This window comes from Schistocerca americana, chromosome 2, assembly GCF_021461395.2.
Source record: "Schistocerca americana isolate TAMUIC-IGC-003095 chromosome 2, iqSchAmer2.1, whole genome shotgun sequence".
In the NCBI taxonomy this organism is placed as follows: Eukaryota; Metazoa; Arthropoda; class Insecta; order Orthoptera; family Acrididae; genus Schistocerca; species Schistocerca americana.
Window position 1 is genome coordinate 1,058,053,007 of NC_060120.1, and position 17,386 is coordinate 1,058,070,392.

Genomic DNA, 17,386 nt, shown 5'->3' on the forward strand with positions numbered 1-17,386 from the left:
TTCACGCAGAATGTTAAAAGTTTACAAACTGTCAGTGGCATCATATGTGGTTATGTTTTGTTATGAAGAAATAAAGGAAGATTAGGGTTTGATGTCCCATTAACATTGAAAACATTACAAACACAGATTAGGAACCAGTCTACAACATTTTGAAAGAAACACTGTGGCACATTTGCCTAAAGCAATTTAGGGAAACCATGGGAAATTTAAATTTGATGGCCAGAGAGGGTTTCAAACTGGAAATACTGTGTCTTTACCATGTCACTGCCTCATTCAATAGTTCAAGTCTTTTCAAACTTCCATTCTAAAAAAAAAAAGAGTTTTTTATTGAATAAGATGTCGACCTAAGTCTCAGGCCTCTAAGCACTGCGAGTTAATCCTTATCACCACGCAGAACTCTACAGTTGGAAGACAGTGTCTGCTTTGCAAATGCTTGTTTTAGCTGCATGTCACTTCACTGGAATTATTGCGCAGGAGTCAACCGATAAGATGGATTCATTTATATGTCACAATACTAGGCTGGTTCTCAGTTTGAGATAAACTGTTGACATTGGAAAGAAAACATCACGTCAGTCTCTTATCTTGTCGTGAGAAAACGTTTACATCTTGGTGCTGAAATCCAGCTATAGACCCAGTGCACTGGATAAAATGCATTGTGCATGAAAGCATAAGCCAAGAGAATGATCCAATACTAAATCTTAATAAAACAGCTACTGACATTTCCTCAATACTTTCTGGGCAGCTGTCCATACTCTGCATTTGGTTTTTGATTCCCCTAATTAGAGAAAGTACTCTTATGTCCTCACACTATTTTAACTGTAACTCCTCTTATTAACTTACCTCATTTTCTGCATCTTTTAACTGTCCCAGCAGATAATCAATAATGCGAGCTCCATGGTTTGCATGTATGAGTCCTAATGCATAGAGCCCTCCACCTTCTGAATAGCCCGAGCTCGGTCCAACTTCACGGGGCAGGTAGCTCTGCATCAGTGCAAGAGCCTCTTGCTCGTGGCCTCTGTGTATAACACCGAGAGATGCCGTAGCCGTCATTTTGGCCCAATTTGTTGCTCTTGCTAACCATTCTAAATTGTCTCTGAAATTGAATAATATATCCATTGAAACTGGCCAAGTACATAAAAGATACAATAAACACATCACAAAATTAATGTAATATCAAAGGAAAAAAGTAATTCTGATCATTATCAACAACTGTGACTCATTTCAACAAGTAAGATAATGGTCTCAATATGTTGAAAGTCCTCCCCATGAACATGGACCTTGCCATTAGTTGGGTGGCCTGTGTGCCTCAACGATACAATAGCTGTACCACAGGTAAACCACATCGGAGGGGTATCTATTGAGATGCCAGACAAATATGTGGTTCCTGAAGAGGGGCAGCAACCTAACCAGTAGTTGCAGGGGCAACAGCCTGGATGATTGATCTCACTTTGCAACACCAACCATGTACTATGAACGGCTGAAAGCACGCGAAAATTACAGCTGTAACTTTTCTTGAAGGCATGCAACTGGACTGTATGGTTAAATAATGATAGCATCGACTTGTGTAAAATATTCCAGAGGAAAATAGTCCCCCATTCAGATCTCTGGTGGGGATTACTCAGATGGACGTCATTATCAGGACAAACGAAATTGGCATTCTATGAACTGGAGTGTGGAATGTTAAGATTTCTTAGTCGGGTAGTTAAGTTAGAAAATTTAAAAAGGGAAATGGAGAGGTTGAAATCAGTTGTAATGGGAATTAGTGAAGTTCGGTGGCAGTAGGAACAGGACATCTGGTCAGGTGAATACAGGATTATAAATAAAAATCAAATTGGGGTAATGCAAGAGTAGGTTTAATAATGAATAAGAAAACAGGATTGGGGGTGAGAGTCCACGCAGGACGCAGTGGCCACTACGCAGTGACCAGTTTTCATTCAAAGTGATGGGGGAGTTCATTTTCTGGTTCAGAAGGAGAGGCCAACAAATATTTTCCACCTTTTGGCTGGTCAGCAATGACAGAATCAAAACACGCACCCTGATGTCTTTCTCAAACGATTTTACAGAAACTATTCAGTAAAAAACTTCATTTTTAGGATGAGATTTACACTCTGCAGCGGAGTGTGCACTGATATGAAACTTCCTGGCAGATTAAAACTTTGTTCCAAACTGAGACTCTAACTCGGGACCTTTGCCTTTCGTGGGCAAGTGCTCTACCATCTGAGCTACCCAAGCACGACTCGCGTCCCGTCCTCACAGCTTTACTTCTGCCAGTACCTCATGTCCTACCTTCCAAACATTACAGAAGCTGTCCTGCGAAACTTGCTGAAAGAAAGGATACTGCGGAGACATGGCTTAGCCACAGCCTGGGGGATGTTTCCAGAATGAGATTTTCACTCTGCAGAGTGGCTAAGCCATGTCTTCGCAATATCCTTTCTTTCAGGAGTGCTAGTTCTGCAAGTTTCGCAGGAGAGCTTCTGTAAAGTTTGGAAGGTAGGAGACGACGTACTGGCAGAAGTAAAGCTTTGAGGACAGGGCGTGAGCCGTGCTTGGGTAGCTCAGTTGGTAGAGCACTTGCCCGCGACGAGCAAAGGTCCCGAGTTCAAGTCTCAGTCCAGCACACAATTTTAATCTGCCAGGAAGTTTCAACTTCATTTTTGTTTTACTTATAGCTTTATATGAGAGATTCACGACGATTGTGATATTTACATGGATTCAAGAGACTATGCAATGTTCGAAAAAGTTTGCAATGAAAAATACAGGTCACTGTGATTTTGGGTTTGGTGCATATTACATACTATGTTGTTGCATATGAAATTTAGCTAACACACTGAATTTTTCTTTAGGCTTAGGCAATCCCAAGAAGATTTGTCTGACAGAGCACACTCATTTGCAATTGCAGCGTGCTAGCAATAAAGCCATAGTGAGATACCCACAATATTCCTCATATTTCATAAACGGTTTCAGATATCGAAATGAGACTTTGGCAAATGATAGTGTGCAAAGAGGAGAGTATTTTGCCATGTCATTATGACGTAAAACCTCATTATCTACCGAGTTATTCCAGTAACTACAGGATTTTTTGATGAATGAATGCAGTCTTTAAGGGCCATCGATAGCTGATGAAATGAGAAATGCTTCGGTTTTGGAAGATCAGTGAAGACATTACACTTTTTTGTACTGCCAACTTGCACAACTTGCTTTTTCATAAGATATTGACCTCACTTTTCCTCAGTTCATCACTTAATAAACTTAATACACCACTGTTTCAGAATTCTCTTATAACTGTGTCTGCACAAAACAGTGAGGTGAGACTGTGTAAACTCTGCTGCGTTTTGGGAAAAGAAAGAAATTTTAACATGGCAACCGGAGATGTGTAGGTTTCACTCAAAATTTGTCTCTCAAGACAGTTCTCTGAAAGTTACAAATGGTTAAGAAGCCAGCAAAAATAAATTGCTGCATATTCAGAGGACTTCTTTTTAGATACTAACCCAAGCAGATGTGACAGCAGATCTTTTTGAATGGTCACCACGAAAGTGTGCGCACAGAGGGGGCCACTTAGTATTTACAAAAGATGTGAGCATAGGCTTCAGTTTATAATGGCACTTCCCTTCCAGCACTCGGCATTTCCTTATCAATGCTTGCCTGTAACCCCCACCACTACCACTCTCCCTATGCGTGCACTGTCTTTTGTGCATATACCAGCCACAGCATTCTGCATGGACAATACTATGAATGGTATAGTGAAAGCATATCGTAGCCAAGGTAGATGCAAAGCCCACACTTACCACAGTAGTACCAGCTTATGCCAACTAGCTCCACAGATGAAGAGACTGAAGAAATGTATGATAAGATCAAAAAAAATTCAGATAGTTAAAGGAGACAAAAATTTAATTGTGATAGGGAACTGGAATTCAAATAGTAGGAAAAGGAAGAGAAGAAAAATTTGTAGGTGATCACGGACTTGGGGGAAAGGAAGGAAAGAGGAAGCGCCTGGTAGAATTTTGTACATAGCATAATTTAATCATTGCTAACACTCTGTAAGGGGTTTGTGATTCCTCACCCTATGATAACATCTTTTTTTTTTCCTTGCACAGGTTTAAAGCAAGCAAAATCTATTGTTAAGTGCCACTAGTGTTAAGTAAGTGAAGTGTCAGAAGAGTTTGAGTCTTGAGTCCATTGAGTCCAGACGGAGTCGAGAGCTATGCATTGCGTTGTAATGGATGAGTGAGCCCTACCACCATGGGTTGACCCTCAGCAAAACATCACAAATTCATGACAAGTTATATTTCTTATGAGTGTTTATAAAGGTTTAAAGTGTGCTGTACATTTTTGTTCAAATCACCCACGCCAGCTAAATAAAGGGTGTTTACAAATGAATATCGGGGTTTTAAAGCATAATAATATTTATTATATTAAAACCCCGATATTCTAGCATAAACACCCTGTATTTGACTGGAGTGAGGATTGTATGTATTCACCATTACTATAGCAACTGATGTAATACCAAGAATTCATATCTGTGATGAGATTAACCATAATTAAAAGCACGAGACGAAAGTAGTGTCTGCCTCATATTGTGTCGAAGCAAATATATCACACTAACAGCGTACAACATCTTTATGTTGATTATTGCAAAATCCTTAATTACTGTGCGAACATTGTTTAGCATCCACACCCTGACCAGAAACAACTCACAAAGCAGCTAAATACAATCAGATTTATTTATTAGGCCACGGTCATATCAAAATTAAAGTTAGATTCCTGTTTTGGTTCATGGCAATCCAAGTCACATTAATAGGGAGTGTTTCAACTTGGTTTAAGAATCACGAAAGAAGATTGTACACATACTGAGACACTGGAAGGTTTCAGATTGATTACACAATGGTAAGAGAGATTTCGGAACCAGATTTTTATGTAGCAAGACATTTCCGGGGGCATATGTGGACAGACTACAATTGATTGGTTTTGAACTGTAGATTAAAACTAAAGAAACTGTAAAAAGATAGCAAATTAAGTAGATGGGACCTGGATATGTTGAAAGAACCAGATGTTTTTCATAGTTTCAGAGGGAGCATTAGGCAAGACAGGAACTGGGGAAAGGAATATAGTAGAAAACGAAAGAGGAGCTTCTCTGAGAGATGAAATAGTGAAGGCAGCAGAGGATCAAATAAGTAGAATGACAAGGCCTAGCAGAAATATTTGGATAACACAAGAGATGTTTAAATTAATTGATGGAAGGAGAAAATATAAAAAAATGCTGCCAATGAAGCAGATGAAAGAGAATACAAACATCCAAAAAGTGAGTGACAGGAAATGCAAAATGGTTAAGCACAAATAGCTAAAGGACAAATGTAAGGATTTAAAAAGCACAGTTCATTAAGGGAAAAAATAGATACTGCCTACAGGAAAATAAAAAGGCCTTTGGCGGACAGAGAAGCAGCTGTATGAATATCACGAGCTCATATGTCATAAGCGAAGAAGGGAAAGCTTAAAGATGGAAGGAATATATAAAGGTTCTATACAAGGGAGATGAACATAAAGGCAATATTATAGACATGGAAGAGGAGGTAGATGAAGATGATATGGGAGATATGAGTCAGAAAAGAATTTGTCAGAGCACAGAAATGCCTATGTCAAAATAAGGCCACAGAGGTAGACTATGTTCGATCAGAACTACTGATAGACTTGGGAGATCCAGCCATGACAAAACTCTTCCATCTGGTGTGCAAGATGAATGAGACAGGCAAATACCCTCAGACTACAAGAATAATTTAATAATTAAAACTCCAAAGAAAGTAGGTGCTGACAGGTGTGAGAATTACTAAACTATCAATTTGATAATACATGGCTGCAAAATACTAATACAAATTCTTGAGCGTATTTTCATTCTATCTTTGCAATTAACAATATGGCTACACAAATGAAGAATTTACTAACACGAACTGTTTACAGAAGAATGGAATATTTGGTAGAAGTGGACCTCGAGGAAGATCAGTTTGGATACCACAGAAATTTAGTAACACACGAGGCAGTACTGAACCTAAAACTTATCTTAGAAGGTAGGTCAAGGAAAGGCAAACCTATGTTTATAGCATTTGGAGACTTGGAGAAAGCTTTTGACAATGTTGACTAACACTCTCTTTGAAATTCTGAAGGTAGCAGAGATAAAACACAGCGAATGGAAGGCTATTTACAACTTGTGCAGAAACCAGACGGCAATTATAAGAGTTGAGGAGCACAAAAAGGAAGCACTGCTGGAGAAGGGAGTGAGACATGGCTGTAACTTATCCAAAGTTATTCAATCTGTACACTGAGCAAGCAGTAAAGGAAACCAAAGAAAAATTTAGAACGATAATTAAAGATCAGGGAGAAGAAACAAAAACTTTAGAGGCTTACCAATGACACTGTAATTCTACCAGAGACAGCAAAGGACTCTGAAGAATTGTAGAATGGAATGGACAGCATCTTGAAAGGAGGATGGGTGTAAGGTGAACATCAACAAAAGCAAATCAACAGTAGTGGAATGTAGTCTAGTTAAATCAGGTGATGCTGAGGGAATTAGACTGGGAAATGAGATACTTAAAGCCTAGACAAGTTTTGTTACTTGGGCAGCAAAATAACTGATGATGGTCAAAGTAGAGAGGATATAAAATGTATACTGGAAATGGAAAGAAAAGAGAAATTCATTATCATCAAATGTAGAATTAAGCGTTACAAAATCTTTTCTCAGAGTATTTGTATGGAGTGAAACGGCGATGATAAACAATTTAGATAAGAAGAGAATAGAAGTTCTGAAATGTGGTACTACATAATAATGCTGAAGATTAAATGGGTAGACCATGTAACTAATGAGGTGGTAACAGAATTGGGGAGAAAATGAATATGTGGCACAACCTGACTAAAAGAAGGGATCAGCTGATAGGACACATTCTGAGACATCAAGGGACCATCAATTTAGACTGGAGGCAACTGGGGTTTAAGACCCAAGAGATGAATACAGTAAGATGATTCAGAAGGATGTAAGTTGCAGTATAGTTATTTGGAGATAATGAAAAATGAAATTAAATCATCATATGGCATTTATTGGCTGGGATATCCCCTTCGGGATTCGGCTGCTGTATTGCGAGACTTTTTATTTGACGCCACTTTGGCGACTTTCGTGTCAATGATGATGAAAATTATGATGAAAGGCACACAACACCCAGTCCCCTGCTGGCAATCGAACCTGGTCCCCTTTGCATGGTAGGCGGTAATGCTACCGCTGCGCCATGGAGGTGGTCCTGAAGGCGATGAGACTTGCACAGGTTAGAGTAGCATGGAGAGCTCCATTAAACCAGTCTTTGAACTGAAGATGATAACGCCAGCAGCAGCAACAACAGCAAGTTTAAAGTATCATTGTTGAAGCACATTTCCATTTTTGTTATTTTGTTCAGCATGTTCTTCCTGGGATATGGTATCCCAAGTGTCACCAATTTGATTCAACAGCAGTTCCAGCTGCATATAAACTTTTTTATGCAGTATCAATACCAGAGAAGGAAAGTTGCTACTCACCATATAGCGGAGATGATGATTCACGACAGGCACAATAAAAAGATTCACGCAATTAAAGCTTTTGGCCATTAAGGCCTATGTCAGCAGTACACACACACACACACACACACACACACACACACACACACACAGAAACGCAACTTGCACACACATGTGCATGCCCAGAGAGCTGAGACCCCACAGCGAACAGCAGCACTGGTGCATGATGGGAGTGGCGACTGGATGCAGGTTAGTCACTGTCCTCACCCATCCATCCCCCTTCCTGTTCCCATTCCTGCACTACACAGCCATCATTTCACCGCCAATTTCCAGTACTTGCCACCCCCCCCCCCCCCTCTGCACCTTCTCTCCTGCCCTCCTGCCCTCCATCCAAACTGCAACACTTGACTGTCCTCCACTCCCACCATACTATCTCTCCCCCTCCCAACCCCAGCCTCCTCCTTACCCCCACCGAGTCGCCACTCCCATCATGCACTGGTGCTGCTGTTCGCAGTGTGGTCTCAGCTCTCTGAGACTGCAGATGTGTTGCAAGTGTGTGTGTGTGTGTGTGTGTGTGTGTGTGTGTGTGTGTGTGTGTGTGTGTTTTATTATGCCTATCGCGACTCAGCATCTCCGCTATATGGTGAGTAGCAACTTTCCTTCTCTGGTATTGTTACATTCCATCCTGGATTTTCCATTGTTTGATTTTTATGCAGTAGGAGTTGCTATTCAGTTGGTACTGTGGGGGTGGGGAGAGGGGAGGGCGACAAGTATGTAACAGGCCATTTGGTGTTCACCATTTACCTCAAACCACCCTGACATTTAGCACAACTGTTCCACAGGAAAATGCTACATCAAACATGGGGAAGAGAGGCATTGGTGGTGAAAGTTATCAGCAGAATGTAGAGTTGTGTTGAGTTTTCTGCAATTGACACACACACACTCCAAATAAGCCTAGACATCTGCTGTCACACCATAATACAGCAAACATCTCACACTGAAGAGAGAGAGCAAATCAAGAGGAAGTGCAATTCGCCTGACTGACCCAATCATTTCCTTTGCTTCGATGCCTACTGACACTGCTCACTTGACAACTCAATCTTAATTGACCATGCCTTGCCACTAAGAAAGTGTGCTCTCCATGCAATCCTGTTATCTGCTACGCTGTTTGTTTTCTCATAATTGTTTCCTATCCTTATACCATCTCCTCCTCCTCCTCTTCCCCCCACCCCCCATTCACCATTCCTTCCACTGCATCCATCAGTAAACAATCTCTTCTCACCCAATTTCCAAGTCAAATGTGTTTCCTCTCTCTTCCCAACATCTTATTTCTCACTTAGTCTGCCCATTTTCTGCCTTCCATTCCCCTCCAAATCCAAATTTCAAATGCTTCTATTCTTCTTTCTTCCCCTATCCTCAGTGTCCACATCTCAGCTCCAAATAAAGTGCTTCACCAGTTTCTTCCTTAAGTCCCTGTCCACACACCTACATAGAAGTCTCCTCTTCTTGTTAAATGTCTCCATGTCTCCTTGGCAACTGCTACACGTGTTTTCACCTCCTTATTACATATCGTGTTGTCTGTAATTATGCTTCCCAGGTATCTGAAATCACTAACTCTTTCTATATCTTCCTGCTCTAATTTTTAGTTGTTTTTATTTTCCTTGTAATTATCACCATGCATTTTGTCTTTTCTTATTATTCTCATTCCAAGTTCCCCACAGGTCTTATTTAACTCATTTCACATTCCAACCATAGCTTTTCACTCTCTGCCAATAACCTCATATCTGCAAGGCTGATACATTCTATCCTTCTGCCACCTACCCACACCCCTCTTTTTATTTCAAACATTTCTAAATTTTTACAGACATATGTTAAAGAGTATTGCCTCACTCCCCTTCCAACTGTGCTTTCCACAGTCGTCTCCATTCCAAATCTGCACTCTTATTTTTGGTTTTAGGTGTAGGTTCTTAATCAGCCTTCTATCCCTCCAGTCAACACCATTGTTTATTCTACTGTGCTCTATCACAGGCTTTCTCCAAGTCAATGAAAACAGTATAAACTCCTATTTCTCTTTCAATGTATCTCTCGCCTATAATTCTCAGCAGTCCAACTGCATACCTTGTACCTTCCCCTCTTCTAAATCCACACTGCTCTTGTGCATACGTTTTTTCCACTCTACTGTGAAGTCTCTATGTATCACCCTTAGTGGAACTTTTGCTGCATGAGAAATTGAACTCATGGTTCTAAAATCCTCACATTTATTGGCACTGCTTTTTTCTCAATCAGGATCATTACTGCCTAGTGGAAGTCACCTGGCCATTTACCTTTCTCATACATCTTACACATATGGAAGTTAGTTCTTCCACACCACTATTCTCAAGGCTCTTAAACAATTCTGCTGGTATTCCATCAATTCCACTAGCTTTATGATTCTTCATCTTTCTTAAAGCCCCCTCTACTCCTCCTTCCAAGATCCTGTACCCACTATGAAATGTGACAATGTGAGGTGGTGTGTCAGTGTCAGTGTCTGGTTGTAATTACCCAACAAGAGCAACAGAGAACAGCACGTTTAGTAGTAATAACATGAAGTAATTGTGGAAACATCTGCTGTGAGAAAGGCCAATAACTAACTTTTATTTAAAAAAATAGGGGTTGTAATTCTAAGAGTTGGCAAGATATTCGACACAGCAAAATTAATTTTGTTGTACACTATATACAGCTGATACCGCTACCTGAACACTTCAGTAATTGTAGCCAATCTCCAATCATTAGCTGTAACTGACCTTTTTCTTTGAACAGTCTACCTCTTGACTACCGATCAGTCTGTCAACACACTATTCATTCAAAAAAAGAAACACACATAGAAGGTGTGGTGATGACAATTTCTTATAAAGCAACTTAACTATGAAAAATCTGCTAAAAATATTAGAAAGTTCCAAATTTGGCACACAAAATAGTACATCAGCTCTTCTGAGTTTTTACCAAAAACCATCCTCCTATTGATGACACCAAGAAGATGCAGTACCACAAAAAGTGCCCTTGCTGACACTACTGTTCTAGGCTTTAGTCCAATGAGCTGCACTGCTTCCTGTGGTGCCCATTACCAGCTGGCAGGTTATCACAGTATGCACATTACCATTCTCTGTACACAGTAAAAAGCGCATGTACTAGTCATCAGTTTATAGTCTTTGAGCATGTCATGTGCCCTCCACATTTTCTGTGGATGCTCATCCCCTTAGTTTCTTCATTCACCAATAACATACAAACGGATCAGGTAAAATACACCATTACATTAACATTTTACCATGGAAAAAAAAAAAAAAAAAAAAAAAAACAGATCTGCCACAGCATACTTAAACAGACATTGTCAGAACCACCCAACATACTTGGGAAGGCGGGCTCTTGCAAATCATTGCTCTGACGAAAGATGAGACCAAGAAGTACAGATCTTTGACATTTTTATTTATGAGACCAAGCAGCCCCATTTTTAAAAAAAAAAATTGTATAACAACAAAATGATAAGACAACTAAACTGAGATGATGATTAAGCTGAAAGTGGGTAGATAACACTATAAAATGTATATCACTATACAGACACACTACTCCTGAACTGAAGGTGACCTACCAGCACTATATCTCTATTAATACATGTCTTGTGTACACACACACACACACACACACACACACACACACACACACACAGGGACTCTGAAAATGTTTTGGAAACTAATATGTAAATAATGTTTACAATTCTATAACTTACCGAAGGAACTGATCACTCGTCGTGCCACTGTGCATGTAAGCATTGGCAATAACTGTGGCAGTATGACATATAGATACTCTGATAGCATCTTTTGTGTTTTTGAGTATAAGCATATCAGAATGGTTGCTACGAATGAGAAACTGCAAGTGGAGATCTATGGATACTTCACCACTAAGAATACTTGATAGTTTCTCAATACGCAACTGATGTAACTTCTCATCTTCATTCTAGGTGGAAAAAAATTCTAATGAGTTTACACAGACACACGAACAATTCAAACTTAAATATTTATGTAACAGGATGTGTGAAAGTGGTTTGCAGAATATGTAAATAGATGGTCACAGCTGTATTGTATTAAATTTCAAGTATATCTTAAGAAAATATTACCACAATATGTGAAGTGAGAGTTTTAAATCAGCATCATGCATGTTAAATTAAATAATCTCCTGTTTATATGAAAAATAGAAAAACTTCTCTATTAGATTCTTTCACAACTATGCAGAGGATAGGATCTGACACTTATTTTTTCCCACTCAAGATTCACATGCAACAAAAAAATATAATGTAATTGTATAGATAAAAAATCTACTCACTAAGCGGTTGCAGAACATGCACATAAAAGAAGGCTATAATTATACATGCTTTCAGAGCCAGTGGCTCCTTCTGGCAAAAGGGTTGAAGGGGAAGGAAGACGTGAAAGAAAGAGACTGGAGAGGTCTAGGAAAAGGGGTAGACTTCAGAAAAGTCACACAGGACAGACTTCAGGGATGGGATGAGAAGGAAAAACTGAGTCTTGGGGACTGCACCTGATGAGATCTGAAAATATGAGGTCTTAATGGTAGAAGACAGGGAATTACTGCTGAAACTTCATGTACAAGTTAGTAAGAGTGAAAAGCTAAGACTATTGTACGTAACAGAGTTGGGAGGTGGACAGCAAAAAAAAAAGACAGGTAAAAAAATTAAAAATGTAGAAAAGTAAAACAAGAGTGAAGAAAGGAGTAGTTACTGTAAAGAAATGCCGAGACTGAATAAATTAATGTAAATTAAGGCCAGATGGATGACAAGAACCAAGGACACGTTATAGTGGTAGTTCCCACCTGTGGAGTTCTGAGAAACTGCTTGTCTGGGGGAAGATCCCGATGGTGCATGTGGTGAAACAAGCACTGAGGTCACAACTGTCATATTGAAAAGCATGCTCTGCAACAGGATATTGTTGCCTATGCCCATTCATCCTAATAGTCATGCAGGTGTAAAAGGCCGAACAGCTGGTATATGATATGTCATTTCACAGGTGGCTCTCCTTTTGATAGTATATGTTTTGCCATTTACAGGGCTGGTGTAGATGGTGGTAGGAAGGTGCAGAGGGCAAGTCTTTCACAAGTATGGTCAGAGGGGTAGGAGCCATAGGGTAGGGAGATGGGTGCAGAAGGAGCGTAGGGTCTGACAAGGGTATTGCTGAGATTGAGAGGGAGACGGAATGCTATTCTAGGTATGGTGGGCAAAATATCAGACAGAATGTATCTCATTTCAGGCATATTTTAGGAAGTCATAATCTTGTCAAAGTAGCTGATTAATATATTCCAGACCAGGATAATACTGAGTGACAACTTGTGTGCCCCGAAGTTGTTTTTTTGGATTGGATGTGATGGCCCTGGAAACCTGCTTTTGAACTAGGCTGGTGGGGTAATTACATCCAGTGAAGGCAGAGGTGAGAATTGCAGTGTATTGCTGTAAGGAGTCTGCATCTGAACAAATGCAAGGTCGCATGGGAAGGAATGTTTGGCATGGAAGGGGCAACTGTCAAAATGTAAATACTGTTGGTTGTTAGTAGCTTTAATCGCGACAGGAGAGAGTAGCTGGCCTTTGGTGAGGACAAAACAAACATAAAAAAAAATGTCACGGGATTTGGTACAGGACCAGGCAAAATGTAACTGGGGGGAGGGGGGGGGGGGATATTCAGATATTTTAGGAATTTTATCAGGTCGGCATGAGTCCATATGGAAAAGCTGTCATCAATGTATCTAAACCAAACCAGGGGCTCAAGACCTATGGATCCCAGGAAATCTCCCTCCAAGTGACCCATGAAAAGGTTGGCATAGGAAGGAGCCACCCTGGTTCCCATGGTTGTACCCCTGATCTGTTTGTATGTCTGCCCCTCAAAGGTGAAGTAGTAGTTGGTAAGCATAAAGTTTGTTAAAGACATCATCAGTTTTGAATTAGGTGGGCACTTACTGAAAAAATGTTCAGCAGCAGACAGACCACATATGTAGTGATGTTCGTTTAGAGGGAGGTGGCATCAATGGAGACAAGCAAGGTGTTTGGTGGGAGTGGCACGGGTACAGATTTCAGACAATCTAAGAAATGGTTGGTGTCTTTGATACAGTAGGGAAGTCTGTACTATGATTGCAGGTGCTGATCAACTAAGGCAGATATATGTTCGGTGGGTGTTTTGAAGCCAGCAACTATAGGACAGCCAGGATGATTGAGTCTGTGGATCTTAGGAAGAAGGTAAAAGTTGGGGAAGCATGGTTTGGGTGGAGTAAGAAGTTCTATGGGCTGAGGTGTTAGTCCTTGTGAGGATCCTGAGGTTTTATGGATGGACTGCAGGTCAGCTTGAATCAAAGGGATGGGACTTGATGGCAGGTGCTGTACACAGAAGTGTCAGACAGCTGGCATGGACCTTCACTAACATACTCCTTTCAATCAACTACCATAGTGGTAGATCCTTTGTCTGCTGGGAGGATAATGATGGAGTCATTACCTTTCAGGGAATGCAGATTGGTTGGTTGGTTGGTTGGTTGGTTTGGGGTATAAAGGGATTAAACTACAGGGTCATCAGTCGCTTTTTCCTGATGCAAACAAGGCTCAAGGTACAAAAATACCCAAGTACGTTTGAGAAAATAAATGGGGAAAAAGGAATGGGGAACCACACCTAAAAACAAAACGAATGGAACGAACAAAAAAGGGGGAAAACTTACACCACAAGGAAAAGTAGAAGGTAATAAAACCATAGATCAGATGATTTAGGCTGGCTGATCACAATGATAAAAAAAGGATGAACCAGCCACTCTGCAACACATTAAAATGTCCACCCCAAGAAAACAAGGCAAGATGAACACAAGTAGGGAAAAGATGACCTCCAAAACAAACAAATGCAAAGAAAGTGCAACAAAGTTAAAATGGAGAGAGGGTGGCGACCTTGGAGAGAAGGCTACATGTGCACCCTTAGATGGTATGATAAAAAAAAACCATCAGGAATAAAACGTAAAACTAAATCTGCTGTTGAGGCATTGTCACCAAACACTGAAGGTAGGGTGCTGGGAAGGTTAGAAGTCCGACGAAGAAGGGCTAAAAGTGGACAGTCCAGCAAGATATGGACAACAGTCATATGTGAGCCACAGTGACACCAAGGTGGGTCCTCGTGACAGAGGAGGTAGCTATGTCTTAGCCACGTATGGCCAATGCGGAGCCGGCACAGAACCACAGATTCCCTGCAAGAGGCCCACATGGAGGCCTTAATGGCACGCATATTGAGATTATGCCATTCCGCCTACAAAATCTGATAAACCTTGCAGCGTAATAATGATTGCAGGTCAATCACGGGGATGCCAATCTCCAGAAGCAGTTTCCAGAGACGCCTATCTCCAGAAGCAGTTTCCACATCGCCTGTTTAACCAGCCTGTCGGCAAGTTTGTTGTCGGGGATTGCGACGTGTCCTGGGGTCCACACAAACACCACGGAATGGCAGGACTGTTCCAGAGCATAGACGAACTTCTGAATGGACGCTACCAGAGGGTGGCGAGGGTATCATTGGTTGATAGCTTGTGGATGTACTCAAGAGCACGAGATACAGCCACCAGCTGTGCAGTGAAAACACATCAGCCAACTGGCAAGGAGTGCTGCCCAACGTGTCCTCCATGAACATATGCAAAGCCTACGTGACCATCCAACACTGAGCCGTCAGTGTAAACCAATATATATATTTTTTTTTTTTTTTTTAGCCCCGGAACACATCAAGAATCGAGAGGAAGTGAGAGTAGAGAGCGATGGGGTTAATGGAGTCCTTAGGGCCATGCAAAAGGTCCAGACGAAGCTGTGGCCGAGACTTACACCATGAAGGCGTATGTGAATGGACTGCAAGTAGAGGTGGTAAAGGCTAGGACTCCAGTTCAGAGAGAAGATACTGCACGCGAACCGGTATTGTTAGCCCCAATCTGGGCCGCCGATTCGGGAGATGGACTGCCGGGGGCAGGAAAGGGAGACGGTAATTCGGGTGCTCAGGGGAACTATTAATGTGTGCTGCATAACTTGTGAGCAGTTGCGCACGTCTGATCTGCAGTGGAGGGACACCAGCCTCCACCAGTACGCTGGTCACTGGACTCGTTCTAAAATCTCCTGTCACTAATCGAACCCCACAGTCGTGCACAGGGTCAAGTAAATGCAATGCTGAAGGCACTGCCGAACCATAAACCGCACTCCCATAGTCAATTCAGAATTGGGCAAGGGCTCTGTAGAGCTGCAGTAGCATACAGTGATCTGGACCTCAATTAGTGTTGCTCAGGCAACGGAGGGCATTGAGGTGCTGCCAGCACTTCTGCTTTAGCTGACGAAGATGAGAGAGAAAAATCAACCGAGCATCGTAAACCAGTCCTAGGAACTGATATGTCTCCACTACAGTGAGTGGATCGTCATTACGGTAAAGTGCGGGTTCCAGATGAACAGTACGATGTCGACAGAAGTGCATGACACACTCAATACAGAGCCAGAGCGACAGGAAATTTTGGATAAAAATGGGAGTGGTTCCCGGAGACCCCACTCATACAACGTGGTAAGGATATGATGTCGCCAAGTCGTGTTGTATGCTTTACGTAAGTCAAAAAAGATGGCAATTAGGTGTTTCCGTCTGGAAAAGGCTGTTCGGATGGCAGACTCAATGGACACAAGATTATCAGTGGTAGAGCAACCCTGGCAGAAGCTGCCCTGACATGGAGCAAGCACTACAAACCACGCGACTCCAGGACCCAACCCAACCGCCAACATACCATACGTTCCAGCAGCTTACAAAGAACGTTGGTGAGGCTGAGGGGCTGATACCTACCGGGTTTGAGCACCGGAATGATGGTGTTCTCCCACCATTACGATGGAAAGACACCATTGCACTAGACCTGATTAAAGATGACGAGAAGATGTCACTTCTAGTCAGATGAGAGATGTTTAATTATCTGGCTGTGGATATGATCAGGCCCAGGAGCTGTGTCAGGGCAATGTGCAACAGCACTGAGGAGCTCCCACTCTGTAAATGGGGCATTATAGGATTCACTGCAGCACATAGTGAACGAGAGGACATTACCTTCCAGGCACCATTTGAGTTTGCGAAAGGCTGTGGGGTAATTCTCCAATGCAGAGGCTCGAGCAAAGTGTTCAGCAAAGTGCTCGGCAATCGTGTTTGCGTCGGTACATAACTGCCATTTATGGTAACACCGGGGACAGCTGTTGGGGCCTGGTACCCGAAAAGATGACATGTGGCACCCAATGGTGGAGACGTATCTCTCCCAACACTACTCCTCCTTTGTTTGATAAGGTAGTGAACACGGGCACAGAGCCATTTAAAGCTATGAGGTGCTCCAGGGATGGGTGCCGCTTATGCTGCCATAGAGCTCACCGACACTCCTTAATTGCTTCAGTGACTTCCGGCAACCACCAAGGGGCTGCCTTACGCCTCGGGCACCCTGAAGAGAGGGATTGTGTTTTCTGCCACAGAAACAATTGTGCTGGTCACCTGCTCAACCATCACATCGATGTTACCATGTGGGGGGAGATTCAGCTTTGACAGCAGAGATGAAAGTTCCCCAGTCTGCCTTGTTCAATGCCCATCTCGGTAGGCGTCAAATGTGTCTGACACTGGGGCAGTGACAGGAAGATGGGGAACTGGTCACTACCACACAGGTCGTCATGTGCTCCCCAGTGGCTACATGGGAGAAGTCCTGGGCTGCAAGTTGATAAACCAATGGCCGAGTAACTACCATGAGCCACACTGAAATGTGCAGCGGCCCCAGTATTTAAGAGGCAGAGGTTGAATTGCAATGGTAACAT

The 17,386-nt window shown here is 41.9% G+C and overlaps 1 protein-coding gene across 2 annotated transcripts in view; it reads right to left on the minus strand.

The window, feature by feature from the left end:
- Positions 1 to 17,386, minus strand: part of LOC124596469 (26S proteasome non-ATPase regulatory subunit 1) — a 357,823-nt gene that overhangs the window by 313,318 nt on the left and 27,119 nt on the right. For both annotated transcript variants that reach the window (XM_047135609.1, XM_047135608.1), the window contains exons 7-8: positions 11,294 to 11,520; positions 841 to 1,093 (exon numbers count right to left, since the gene is read on the minus strand). In XM_047135609.1, coding sequence (XP_046991565.1) covers positions 841 to 1,093; positions 11,294 to 11,520 — 480 coding nt within the window. The remainder of the gene's footprint in view (positions 1 to 840; positions 1,094 to 11,293; positions 11,521 to 17,386) is intronic.